Source organism: Nelumbo lutea, chromosome 2 (assembly GCF_056320005.1).
Source record: "Nelumbo lutea isolate HS-2025 chromosome 2, American lotus-T2T, whole genome shotgun sequence".
NCBI classification, from domain to species: domain Eukaryota; kingdom Viridiplantae; phylum Streptophyta; class Magnoliopsida; order Proteales; family Nelumbonaceae; genus Nelumbo; species Nelumbo lutea.
Window position 1 is genome coordinate 37,354,852 of NC_142685.1, and position 13,445 is coordinate 37,368,296.

General features: G+C 34.8%; 1 protein-coding gene across 1 annotated transcript in view; it reads left to right on the forward strand.

Annotated features, from left to right (window-relative positions):
- Positions 1–11,695: 11,695 nt before the first annotated feature.
- The window catches only part of LOC148869916 (exocyst complex component EXO84B-like), a 41,663-nt gene continuing 39,913 nt past the window's right edge, over positions 11,696–13,445 (forward strand). Inside the window, exon 1 of the mRNA XM_088972184.1 lies at positions 11,696–12,420. Coding sequence (XP_088828310.1) covers positions 12,247–12,420 — 174 coding nt within the window. The 5' untranslated portion in view covers positions 11,696–12,246. The remainder of the gene's footprint in view (positions 12,421–13,445) is intronic.

Below are 13,445 nucleotides of genomic sequence, written 5' to 3' on the forward strand. Positions count from 1 at the left end.
CCAACACATCCAATTTTATTTTCTAATGGCTTGGCTCTCTGAATCAGATTTAATTTTTAGGATTCTCTGTAATGGTTTGCTCTCTAAATAAATTTTAATTTTTAATCATATTTAGGTTTCTCTGTACAGATTTTATTCTCTAAGACAGCAATTAGGTTTTGCGATTGCAGGCCTAAGTTTGAACAAAAACCAAGTTTCTACAAGAACCCTGTCCCATAATCACTGTAAATAATAAGACCGGATTTGCTCCTCACACCGTCCTCACAGGTACATCCCACCTGTGAGGTCGGTGTAAGGCATGCTTTGTGAGGAACAGATCAAAATTTGTCAATAACCTAACTTCATAAAGATTTTTGACCAGAAAATGAGAGGGTTTGGTGTTGATAACTGGATTGGATTCATGCATCGGTGCTGCTTTATGTTCGATGTTGGATGCCAGTCATCAATTGTCCAGTTGGTCGCCGATGCCGGCTTCAACTCTTCGTATTTCAGATAGCTTCAAAAATATTTATGACCAAAATAATGAGAGGGTTTGGTGTTGACAAACCGGATTGATTCAGATGTATGTTCTGCTTTTCATATGATGTCGGATGTCAACCGTTGGTTGGTAGAAATCAATTGTTGGTAGCCAGCACCAGCTTCAACTCCTCGTTTTTCTATTTACGAAAGCAAAAAATAATGGGGAAGAGAAGTGGAGTTCTTTGTTTTTTTTTAATTAATTTGAAATAGAAAATCAAAATAATGGAGAGGGGAGCTTCTCTTCCCTTAATTTCAAACATTAAATGGGTGCACACGTGTTACAATGCGGTTGGTGACCAAACCGTGTTGTAAAATGTTGTCTTCAGCTCATCCGAACCCTTTGAAATTATATATTTACTAGTGGGGACCTGTGTGATGCATACGATTTGTTAAGTGAAAGTTAAATAATAGAAATACATAAGAGTATATATTTGTTTTATATTTTTAAAATTTTAAATAATTAATAATTATTTATATTTTATATACTACTTTTAATATTTTTTATAATATAAAAATAACAATAATTAATTTTAGTTAGGGTTGTTTATCAAATTGATGAATCCGATCAACTCGCAACTCGACCCGAGTTGGTCAATTTTTTAGTATTTCCAACCAACTTCGGTTTAATAATTTCCCAACCCAACTAAGTTGGGTTAGTTTCGTTTTGGCCCTTTGTAAACCAACCAAAATCGAATGACTTGACCATTATATATATTTTTTATTCTTTAAATATAATTTATATTGTTAGTACATAATTCCATGATGAATTTTCTAAAAATATAAAAAAATATTAATAATATGAATATTATTAAATCTATTAGAACTATTTATTTATTTTTAATAAATATTTTAAAGTTATTATATAATTTCATTAGAATATTTAAATATTTTTTTTAATTCGATCTTCTTTAGATAGATATAGATAAAAAGTGGCGGAGAGAGGATAAATAGGAATTAGAGATAGTTTAGGAGAAAAACTCTGTACTAAGTCATAGATAATTTAGGAGATAAATAGGAATTAGAGATAATTTAGGAGATAAATAGGAATTAGAGATAATTTAGGAGAAAGTGGGGAATAGTGGGAGATGTAGTTTAAGAGATATTTTAGGAGAGGTGATTATTTAGGTTATTGGAAACATGTGTGTGAGAGAGAGAGAGAGAGAGAGAGAGAGAGAGAGATTTTAGATAATTTTTTTTATGGGGAAGGAGAACATTTCATTGGTTGTTTAAAAAATGACATGAAATTAAAAAAGTAAAAAAATCAAAAAAAATGAGAAAATTCATAGACTTCCTTCTTACACACACACACACACACACACACACACACACACAAACCTAGGGGTAGGGATGGCATTTTTCTCCATCCCCACTAAGTACCCGGCCTCCTAGATCAGGCGGGGATGGGATGGAGATTTGCCTTAGCAGGGATAGGGTGGGGATGGAATTAATAGGAATACTTGATTGGGGACGAGGAGTGAAGTCCACACCCTGCCCCGACCCCGATATATATATATATATATATATATTAAATATATAATATTATTTATGTTATTTTATAATATTTTTATATTATATATATCAAAATATATTTAAAATATTACTTGCATTTTTATTTTTTCTTTATTTTAAATAAATACTTTTCTAAAACATAATTTTAATTAAAAAAATTTAGGGATTCAAGTCTACGATGGAGAAGTGTCGAGGACCGGGGATGTAGGCTAAAATTTTTTATAGGGATAAATTTTAAACTCGAGGTCGGGATGGGGAGTATAATCCCCACCCTGTACCTACCCATTGTCATTCCTACCCTAGGGGTCATCCTTTAAACCTATAACACCCCTAAAACCCATAAATATAGTTTCATTAATTATGGTGATTATAAATGTAGTATCCAATACTTATGGAAAATATTAAAATTTTCCAATTATTTAGTTGTTTGGAAATTTTATAATTTAAGTTTCATTAAATTAACAAAATCACTAATTATTGCTAAAAATTATAGTAAATATCAAAATTACTGAAAAATATAAAATTAAATTTATATTTATTGAAATTAATTATCCACCATATAATTATTGAATTTTTTAATTATTGTTTGATAATATCATTAAATATTAATAAATTGACCAGAATCATTGAAAATATCAATAACTACTTATTACTAAAAATTACTGATAATTTTAATTAATAAATTTGTATTTATTAATATTTTAATTAATTATTATTTTCAGTAATTATTGATTTCAATAATTAATTTTCAAAAAATTCTGAAATTAAACTACCAAAATTAGTAATTTTCAGCAAGTAATTCTTAGTAATTAAACTTTTCAAATTATGAAAATTACAAAAAATATAGTTTAGGTGTTGACCATTTTACTAAATAATATTCAATAATATCAGTAATTATTGAAAATATAAAAAACATTTCACAAATTAACTTAATTAATTAATTTACCCACGTTTCTAGTTTGTAGATGGTTTATAATATATATTAACAGGTGTTTTAGGAGGAATTTTAGATGGGAAAGATTGTGTTGGAGAAATTTTTGGAGGGGATTGAGCCACTGGTAACATGAGAGAGAGAGAGAGAGATATGGAGTGGAACTATAGTGAAGAAGAGAGGGCTGCCACATGGCAACATAGACTTAGAGGTGTTTTAGGAAGACTTTTAGGTGGAATAGATAGTTTAGGAGAAATGATAGAGATTTAAAGAGAGAAGAGAGAAGGGGGAATCGGAGAAGGAGAGGGCTGTTGACATGACACGAGACCTAATCGCTTTATTATATATATATAGCACTTCTAATTAACAATTCCACAAGTATCACATCAAATACATAAACATCAGCCTTAAATGTAGGGAATAGTTTTGTTGCAAAAGCAATCTCTGGGGCTTTGTATCCAAGCGTTGCTAAATTTAGCATTTCCTTTGTAGTTCCAACAGGTGTCATTAACCGATGGAGATCATAGTCTGTGAGGCAAGCAGTAAAATTAGGTAGGACTATGTTTGTTGGATTTAGGTTACCATGAGGCAAACCTCTAGGGATGGCAATTTTCCCCATTTCCCCAATCCTCGTGGGGATTCACCCCAAATGGGGCGGGGATGGGGATGAGAAAATTTTCATCGGGGCGGGGATGGGGAGAGCACTCCCTGCCCTGCGGGGACCCTGATCCCTGCCCCGTGGGATCCCCACTAATATATATGTATATATGTATGCATACGTTATTTATGTGCATACGTTAATATTTTAAAAATATGGTTGAATATGTTTAATAATTTTCAATACATTGTAAATTATAGTTATTTCTTTTTTATTTTTTTAAATAAAAGAAAAAACAAAAACAAAATGGTTAACATTATAAAAAATTATGGAGAATGGGGATCCCCATGGGGACGGGGATGGGGATAACCTTGTCCCCGTTAGCAGGGACGAGGATGAGGATTTTCGCGAGAATGGTGATGGGGAAAGGCTCCCCGTCCCCACCCCGCCCCATTGCAATTCCTACAAACCTTCAAGTTGGCTTCAAGGTGTGGTTTTATTTTTTGGCTGAATGATAATGGAGAGTACCTTCAAGGTGTGGTTTCTAAAAAGCACATCAATAGAGATTTGTACATGTTAGGGATTTAAGTCTCATTAATGAAGAAAAGATCTTATCAAATAGAAACAATCTCTACAAAGTATGGAGTCAATAAGTTAAATTTTCCTAAAAAAAATCTCAACTGAAGTCATAAATATAAATATCAAGTAAATTTTCATGCAAGGTGGAGTGATCGTTTTACACTCGGGATTTCCTACCCACTCTCAGTCTGCCGTGAATTGGAGTCACACATCTCTATTATGAATTAGAGCCACACATTTCTATTATTTTAACATGTCTAAGAAAAAAGCTGATGCACTTGGATGATAATAGCAAATCCTCCAGCAACAAGGGAGAACAATGAACCACATTCCAGAGGGTCTAATGCCCCATAATATATACGTCAACCTCTTCATATTCCTAGATGAGAAAGTCCTTACTAGCTACTCTATAACTTAATATCCACAATTGAAATACAGAGGAGGTGATCGAGATACTTTCTGGAAGGGTTAACAGAACTGTAATTTTTCTAAAGGAAGGTGAATTCAAATATAGAGTGGAAGTTGAAAGAAATGCAATGAGCTAACATTGTCCCCTTTATCTAGAGAATCAAGTGATCATTTCATTCCCATATTCCCTTGCAACAGCAAAACCACTTTGTGTCCTCCTTGAGTCCAACTTCACAATGTGCATTAGGTCCCTACTCCTAACTCCAGTGTTTGTATTTAATCAGCAAAGTGAGAATTCGCTTAAGCTTGATGCCTGTCAAATTGAAGAATCGTCTGTCCAAATAAACAACACAGAAATTTAATAGGCATTAAGAATGGAAAGGAAATTAGATCGATCACAGAGGGCCACAAAAGGCATCAATTCTATTATTTGAATGTTAAGGTTGAATCAAATGTCAAAGTTTTCCATTTTGCAAGTAATTGGAAAAAGTTTTTCTTGGAGAAAAGTAGCATGAGAACTAAATGCAAACAGAAAATATAATGAGTATTCCACCATAATCTATCAATCCTAACTCCAGTGTTATTCCACCATAATCTATCAATAAAAAAAGGTAGATTCACATTGTCAAATGATAATTCAATAATATGAATCAAATGTTAAGAGGTTGTTGTTTAACATTTTGACAAAATTAAATAGGCAAACAAATCCAACCAGAGACTGAGGAAATTAGGAATTAAAAGACTCCATAAACTAAAGAATGAGAACTGAAGTCAAGTGTTTGTTCCCCAAATACCCACAAGGAAATAGCAAGGAGCATGAATTTAAATTTTTTATTTTCATTTCCATTGTTAATAAAAATACTACTTATTCATCATGTCTATTTGTGTTTAATATGATAAATGCATGATATTGATATTGGATATGTGCACAATTTTTTGTACTTTTCTAATCTTTTGTCTTTATCAATTTTTTGTTTTTATAGTATAATAATGACATCATTCGTTGAACATTTAACTTGAAAGAAAAATGATATCATTTTTGGGCAACTTTAAAATTTCTATTCTATTTTCATAATTTATTTAGAAAAATAATTCTTGTTTATCATGCTTATCTCGGTTTAATACGATAAATTTATAATATTTGAGATGTGTTAATTTTTTGCTATAAGTTTTCATATTTTTTATTTCTAATTTTCTATATATTTTAGTAGTTGTTATTTCAATATGACACCATTGGTTGACCCATTTTACCTAAATAGTTGAACCATTAGGGGTGCAATAAGTTAGGTGGGTTGGATTGGACTTCAGCTTAACCCAGGCCTAAAGGTGTAAATCAGGTCTTGCCGCCCACGGCCCGGCACGAATTTGGACCGGCTCGGCACGACTCGACACGATCATGCGTGTCATGCCAGGCCTGGGGTTTTCAGGTCCACGGGCTGGCACGACATGGCACGATCGAGCGAGCCATGTCGCCCATGGTCCATGGGCAGGCCCAACAGATCCCATATATATTATTTATATAATATTATATAAATTATAATTATATAATAATATATAGTATATAATGTATTAATAAAATAAATATTGTTTTTATTTTATTATACTAATTTATTTAAGTATTGTATATATATATAAGCAATTGTATACACAAAATTCATATAAAATTAAAATATTAAGTTTTTTGTCAATTTTTTTTAAATAAATAGCTTTTATCCGATGTACGGCCTGACTTGGCACAAGACTCGGCCCACGGGCCTGCCCGACTTGCGGCACGGCACCAGCCTGCACGAGCTTGGGCCGTGAGCCATGCCAGGCTGACCCCCAAATTTTTCATCGGGGAGGGCAGCACGACCCACTTTACACCTTTACCCAGGCCCAACCCTAGAGATGGAGACAAAATACTCTCACAGAGCATATAAAACCTTACACCAAAGGTAGAAAGCCCTACCTCGAAGGCAAAAAACTCTCATAGAGTAGATAGTTGGAAATACATTGTAAAAGATGCTCAGTAAGCTCAACTTTTTTTTCGGGTCTAATAAGTAGGTTTAGATGAAATTACCAAATCTCCAAAACTAGATTTAGCTCCTTTTTAACTATAAGGGGGCGTTCTTTTTTCGAATTTTGAGAGGGGGAAAGTTGGTCAATGAGATTTGGTTCCCATTGACCAAGAATCTCATGTTCTTTTTTCAGATTTCTATGAGGACCAGGGAAAGTTTATTTTCTTGGGTACCACTTACTAGAGTAACTAGGTAAGTGATACCCATCTCCTAGGTGGGTAAATAACTTTCCACCTAGGGGGAAAGTTGACAACATTTGAATGGGACAAAAGTGCCCCTTTTAATAATAGATTTTTATGGCTAAAATGGTCATTGCTTTATTTACATGAGAAATAAAAGAACATGGGTAAATGCACTTACCCATGAAAAACTTACCTAGGTAAATGCACTTACCTAGGGGGTAAGTGTTTCCCATGAAAAACTTACCTAGGTAACTGCATTTACCCATATAAGTAACTTACCGAAAAGCAAACAGGACCTAAAAAGGAGATAAGGCCTTATTAAACGCACTACCAAATGCAACCTAAGTAGTCATGGCAAATTCCATAAACCTTGGTGAAAAAAGTATTCACAACGTTTACAGGGAAGAAGGAGGCCAAAAACCTCAAAAAAACTTGGGGAGATTGAGGAGAAGAATTCTTTGGCTTTTACCAAGTGCTGAAGGAGAGAATGTCTCGCTCTAGCTAATCGTTTCTCATAAAAGAGAAGCATGCTTTGAATATCAACTGTAGTCAAATCATCCAAATGAATAGTGGCTAAAAGCCCAAAGGCACCAAATCCAGGCCCAAGTCCTCCCAACAAATGGTGAATGGAATCCATTTATGGAACATAGTTCGCAAGAGGTAGAACAACCTACAACTTGTTCTAACATGAATTCGAATTAGCTAAATGCTTTAGCTATGTAGCTCATGGTTTTCAAAACTAAACTAGAAAAACCGGGAACCGGTTAGGTGACTGGTTCTGTTTTCCCCAAAACTGGATTTTTCCCAAAAATTGTTGATTTTGGTCAGCAAACCGCTGACTTGGGTGGTTAACTGTTCTTTTATTTTTTAATTTATTTTTTAATTTTTGTTAGAATGGGCCAATCGTTTGGTTCGAAAAGGTCGAACCGTTCGACTTGGAAACCAGACCCCTGACCAGTTCGTTCTCTAGGTCGGTTTTAAAAGCCTTGATGTAGCTAAATACTTTATCATTGGCTTCACAACTTGCTGCATAGCTATTGCATTCAACTAATCCTATCTCAACTAACACAAGTTTAGTAAGAGAGGATAAAAACCAACTAAAATTGAATTGGTCTTATTCTCTCCAAGATGTGTTGGTAGGACTGATCTCTTAGACACCTGAGTTTGGTTTTGTCGAAGAAGAAACACTGTATTTGGAAGGGCATTAGAATGATCCATCCACATATCCATAGATGTGAACTCCCTTCAAGGCAAAGACAAATTGAGCCACCCACAACATTTGAGAAACCTATAAATTGGTGCCCAAATCATGCCAAAATATTTGAGAACTTCATGAAACTTTGTAGGACCATTGCTCATACTATCAGAAGATTGAGAAAATTTTTGGGTCAAAATGAGTTGGCCTAAGTCAACTCTTAAACCATTTGATTAAAATGAGTTGGCCTGGTTTGATAGGTCAAATCAATCAAACATGCAGATTGCATTAACTTGGTCTGGTTCAAGTTTGTTGTTTTGTATCAGTTTGGTCTAGTTAGGTTGGACCGGTCAAAGCGGTCCACACATTGGGTCACCCTGTCATAACTCGCCTAGTTAACTTGTATCAAATCACTAAGTTAACTCATTGAGTTGATTCCTATGAGATGTTGGAACAACGGTTCGGGAGCGTTTGAGGATTGCCTTGCGAAGCCCCTTGAATTGCTTGTAAATTTTAATCTTCTCAAGTGACGGTTTGTGCAAAATAGGCCTATTTTGTACATCCCTCTTGGCCATCGACAACCAACCACCCAGAATTTATTGTCAGTGGTTAATAGCCTCAATTGTCACTTCAAAACCGCTAGTCACTGCTTTGGCAATAGGGGTGGATTCGAGCTGAGCTGAGTCGAATAGTACTAGGCTTGAGCTCGTCTCAAGACTATTCTACAAGGCTCGAGCTCGAGTTCAAGCTCGGTTCGAGACAAAACCTTGAGCTAGAGCTCGGCTCATTTTATATTTTATAAAAATATTTTATTATATATTTTTAAATATTTTATTATAAAAATATTTTATAAAAATAAAAATTATATATATATATATATATTATTTTATATTAAAAAATTAAGAATTATAATAATTAATAATGATAATATTTTTATTATATATATTTATATTCAAACTGGCTCGCGAGCCTCACGAGCCGAGCTCTAGTAAGCTCGAGCTCGGCTCGTTTAATAATCGAGCTTTTCACGAGCCGAGCTCAAACAACTCGTGAAAAGCTTGGCTTGTTGCCACCCCTATGTGGCAGTTAAAAAAATTGTTTTGACTTACCCAAAATACCATCTTTCTTGCAATAAGAAACATCCCATAACTATCAACATTGCTTTATATTCATTCAGAGGTCCAACAAATCATTTTAAACAAAATGAAGATTTTAAACTAATGTTTCTTCTATGAGGTCCCCCTCTCCATCTTTTCTATTATCATACTCCATTCCAAGGTCACCCCTTCTTCTTCTTCTTCTTCTTCTTCTTCTTCTTCTTCTTCTCGTATCTCACATCTATACCTCACATCTTATATGTCTTATTATTCTTTTTCTTCTCCTGTAACTTTCTTCCAGTTTAGGCATAGAGAGAACCCACCTATTCGACAGACTTACAAAACTATTATATCTCTTTCTAGTGTTTATTTCTATCATCATCAAGCAAAACTCTTAAATTTTGGGAACAATGAACGTAATTACTGTATTGTGTGTAAAATCCTGGGAACAAGGAATGTAATTATAATGCAAAAGTGTAAGCCTAACCTGTGTAGTGCATGCTGATCTTTCTTGAAAGAACATAGAATCTAAGTAAGACCAATTCGATCGAAGGCACGAATCCTCCAAAGTAAAACCTCTAACCATGTCAAGTTGCAACCTTTCTAAGTTGGGAGATATGCCAAGTTTTATGCAAAGACAACAAGAAAGTTCAGATTTTGATACTGAAGAGATGCAAGTTATTAGGTGGAAGGAGAAAATGCAACAAAATTAGATTGAAATATACAAAGCAAAACGTCTGAATAAACATGCGTTTTAATGGGACCCACCATGCAATACTTTTTATTCAATCATTGTACATACACGTGTTATTGTGGAGTTTGTTTTTGTGGTAGTTTTAGAGGCTTTTTTTTTTTCGGATTTTGAGAGGGGGAAAGTTAGTCAATGGGATTTTGGTTTCTATTGACCAAGAAACCCATATTCTTTTTTCAGAATTATGTAAGAACCAAGAAAAATTTATTTTTCTAAATAAGTGATACTTATCTCTTAGGTGGGCAACTATTTTTCCCACATAAGGGGAAAGTTGCAAACACTTGAATGAGACAAAAAGTGCCATTTTTAATAATGGATCTTTATGGCTAAAATAACCATTGCCTTATTTACATGAGAAATAAAAGAACATGGATAAATACACTTACCGAGTAAGTGTTTCTTAGGAAAAATTTACCTAAGTAACTGCATTTACCCGGATAAATAACTTACAAAAAAGCAAACGGGGCCTTATAGATTGCATAAAATTCTATATTTTTTGAATATTTAGATCGAAAGGTGGAAAGTAAAACTACTCTAGTGAATAATGGGTCCCCCCGTCTCTCTCTCTTTCTCTCATGTTATGGGTTTCCATGTGTCTTAAATTGGCATTTTTTTTTTCTTGAAAAGCACTCGTTTCTTGAAAGTGGACTTACCCACGGTCACTTTTTTGAAATTAGGTAGATAGGTGTCTACATTAGAGGGTTTTTCTTAGATTGAAAATATCTACTTATGAGATACTATTTCTTGAAAAGTTAGGTTGCCAAGTGTGTGTGAGAGATGTGACCAAGACACATCAATAATTGGGGGGAGATTTTCCAATTTCCCAATTTTCGTTTCTTTTGTTTCATAATCTTTTCATTTCTACATTTCCAAATTTTTCCTAGCATGAAGGCTAACTTTTCCCAATTGGGTCTAGGATGGGGATTGATTGTGATACCTCATGAAGGACAAGGACGAGGATGGGGAGTGATTTTCCCACCTTGTTCCAACCCCGACTATATATATATATATATATATATATTAAAATGATATGTAATATTATATTTTAAATTTTTCCCTTATTTTAAGTAAATCTAGTTTTTTTTAAATATTTTTGATTTACAAATTTTGGGTTTTGAGTCATAACGAAGAACCTGTCTTCATCGGGGATTGGGGATGGGGTATGGTCCATGCCCCGTTGCCATTACTAAAATTTTGAACATCTACTACATTCACAACTAAATATTCCTAATGTGTGGCAGTGGCGTCTTGTGGACATGATTCAAAGTATTGATATATCTATATCTATTAGCACTTTTAAATGATACCTATTTTATTAATTTTTTTTTCAAATTTCAATTTTAAATATAATTATATATTATTTAATAAAAAGATAATTCATAAAAACATCTATAAACATGTGTGTTGATACTAAAAGATATGATAAGATACACCCGTTTAATACTTTGAATCTTGCCTAGCGTAGAGAATCTGGACTATTATCCACTATATCCCTAAAAGGATTGGGTATGAATGGGATTTTTTTTTTCCATAGCTCAGCTAACGGCTCGAGATGATCGATTTTCAAGCATTTCCTCTCATAATCAACAGCCCGTTGCAATTTGAATTTTGGTTAGGGTTGGTTGAGCAAGAAGTTGGTCTTTTGCATTTGCAAGGGTTGCATTGAGATTCCAGCCAGCAGAGTCTCTAGCTGTCGTCTTTGACATTTCTAAAAGAATTATTCAGATTTTTAGTGTGGGGTCTAACTCTTAGGTTGGACCTATAGAACGAAAGAAAAAACAAAATAGAAAAGTGGGACCCATTATCTAATTCTAATTACGGCAAGCTGTCGATGGCTTATTAGACCGGAACTGTCACCGAAGACCCCATGAGAGCATCCTCCCTCGCCATCCTCCCTTCGTCTTCTCACTGGCGAAGGATAATTGGAAATTTGGAACCAATTAACCACATGGCATAAGATAATTGGAACTAATTAGCCACGTGGCGTAGGATTATTTTCAGTCTTTTACCAGAGTCGTCGTTTATTCTTCTTTCCTAGCTTTTACCAGAATCGTTAGGCAAAAAATCAGATTTTTGTTTACAATTTTTTGGCTTTTTTATATTTACTTATCTGAACACGCTTGCTTATTATCGATTTTGAGTTCTTTTTCAATGTTCTTCGCATTCTGGTCAGCTAGAATTTTCGAATGTTTAATCCGTTACCTCTGTAATTGCGGATTGGTCTTCGATGAAATGGATCTGAAGCCCTAGTTTGGATACTCAGATCTGGTTCTTGGATCATGTAACCTTCTGTTAAGTGCAGTAGAGAGGGTGTTGACACTTGACAGCGGAATTTTGCTTCTTTTGCTCTTGTTGAACCCTAATTCTTAGTTGATCGGTTTCGGACTTAGTTGTGCTTTAGCTGAGGATTCGTAGGGCGAATGGCGTCGGCGAAGTTGTCTAGGTCGAGGGTCCCGGCAGGTAAAGGATCAGCGGCGAATGGACATGCTCTAGAAAACGGCTTGCATCTTGAGGACAAGCTGAACGTGTTCATGATCAATAGTTTTGATCCTGACGGCTATGTTCAATCGAAATGTCAGTCACTGAATGAGAAGGTTTGGTTTCTCTTCCCCGGTTATTACATTGTTATGCTAAATTAGTATCTGTTTTCAGCTTTTTGACATTGCTTGAATAAAGCTTGAATTTTTAGTTTTTAAATGTATTTGATAAGAGCTGGGGTCTAAGCATGAGATGTCTATATGCTTGATCAAATGATTTGATTTGATTATTATTTCTTTCTGCTGTGTTTGAGGCTCTAAAAAACCAGGAATTGGAAAATGAGGGAGTGATGTTAGGAAGGGTAGGGTAAGAGGTAACATTCTTGGGAATTAGTACTGCTGAACATAGAAGCCAGGGGGAAGAAAGGTGTAGTGAGGAAGAGGAAGACTCAAAAGCAAATTTTGTTTGGAAGTTAGGGTGTAAATTTAAGGATCCGAATGAACTGAAAGTCTTTGCTAGAAAACTGGAAGATTGGGGAAAGTCAAAGAAGAGGAAGTTAAGTGAGGCAGAGAGGTTGAGGTTAGATATCGAAGGTGATAAAGAATTTAGTGGAAGAGGGGAGCGAAGAAGAGGAGGGAAATAGGAGGGGAAGGTTAAGTGGAAAAAGAGGTTGAGGTTAGATATCAAAGGTGATAAAGAATTTAGTGGAAGAGGGGAGCGAAGAAGAGGAGGGAAGTAGGAGGGGAAGGTTAAGTGGAAAAAGAGGTTGAGGTTAGATATCAAAGGTGATAAAGAATTTAGTGGAAGAGGGGAGCGAAGAAGAGGAGGGAAGTAGGAGGGGAAAGTTAAGTGGACCAAATAAAGATAGTAATCTGGAATGTAAGAGGGCTAGGAAGCTCAAGGAAAAGAGCGGTAATCAAAGAGGTGTTGAGGAAAGAAAGGTTGGCAGCAGTTCTAATTCAGGAATCCAAGCTAGCTGAGTTTGATAATAGATGGGCTAGAAGTTTATGGAAGGCTAGAGACATCGATTGGGCGGTGGCACCTTCGTGGGGGGCATTGGGAGGTATAATTACTAAGCAGAGGATGGACTTATTGGAAGCAATGGAAGAGCTGATTGGTAATTTCACTGTTTCTATCAAGT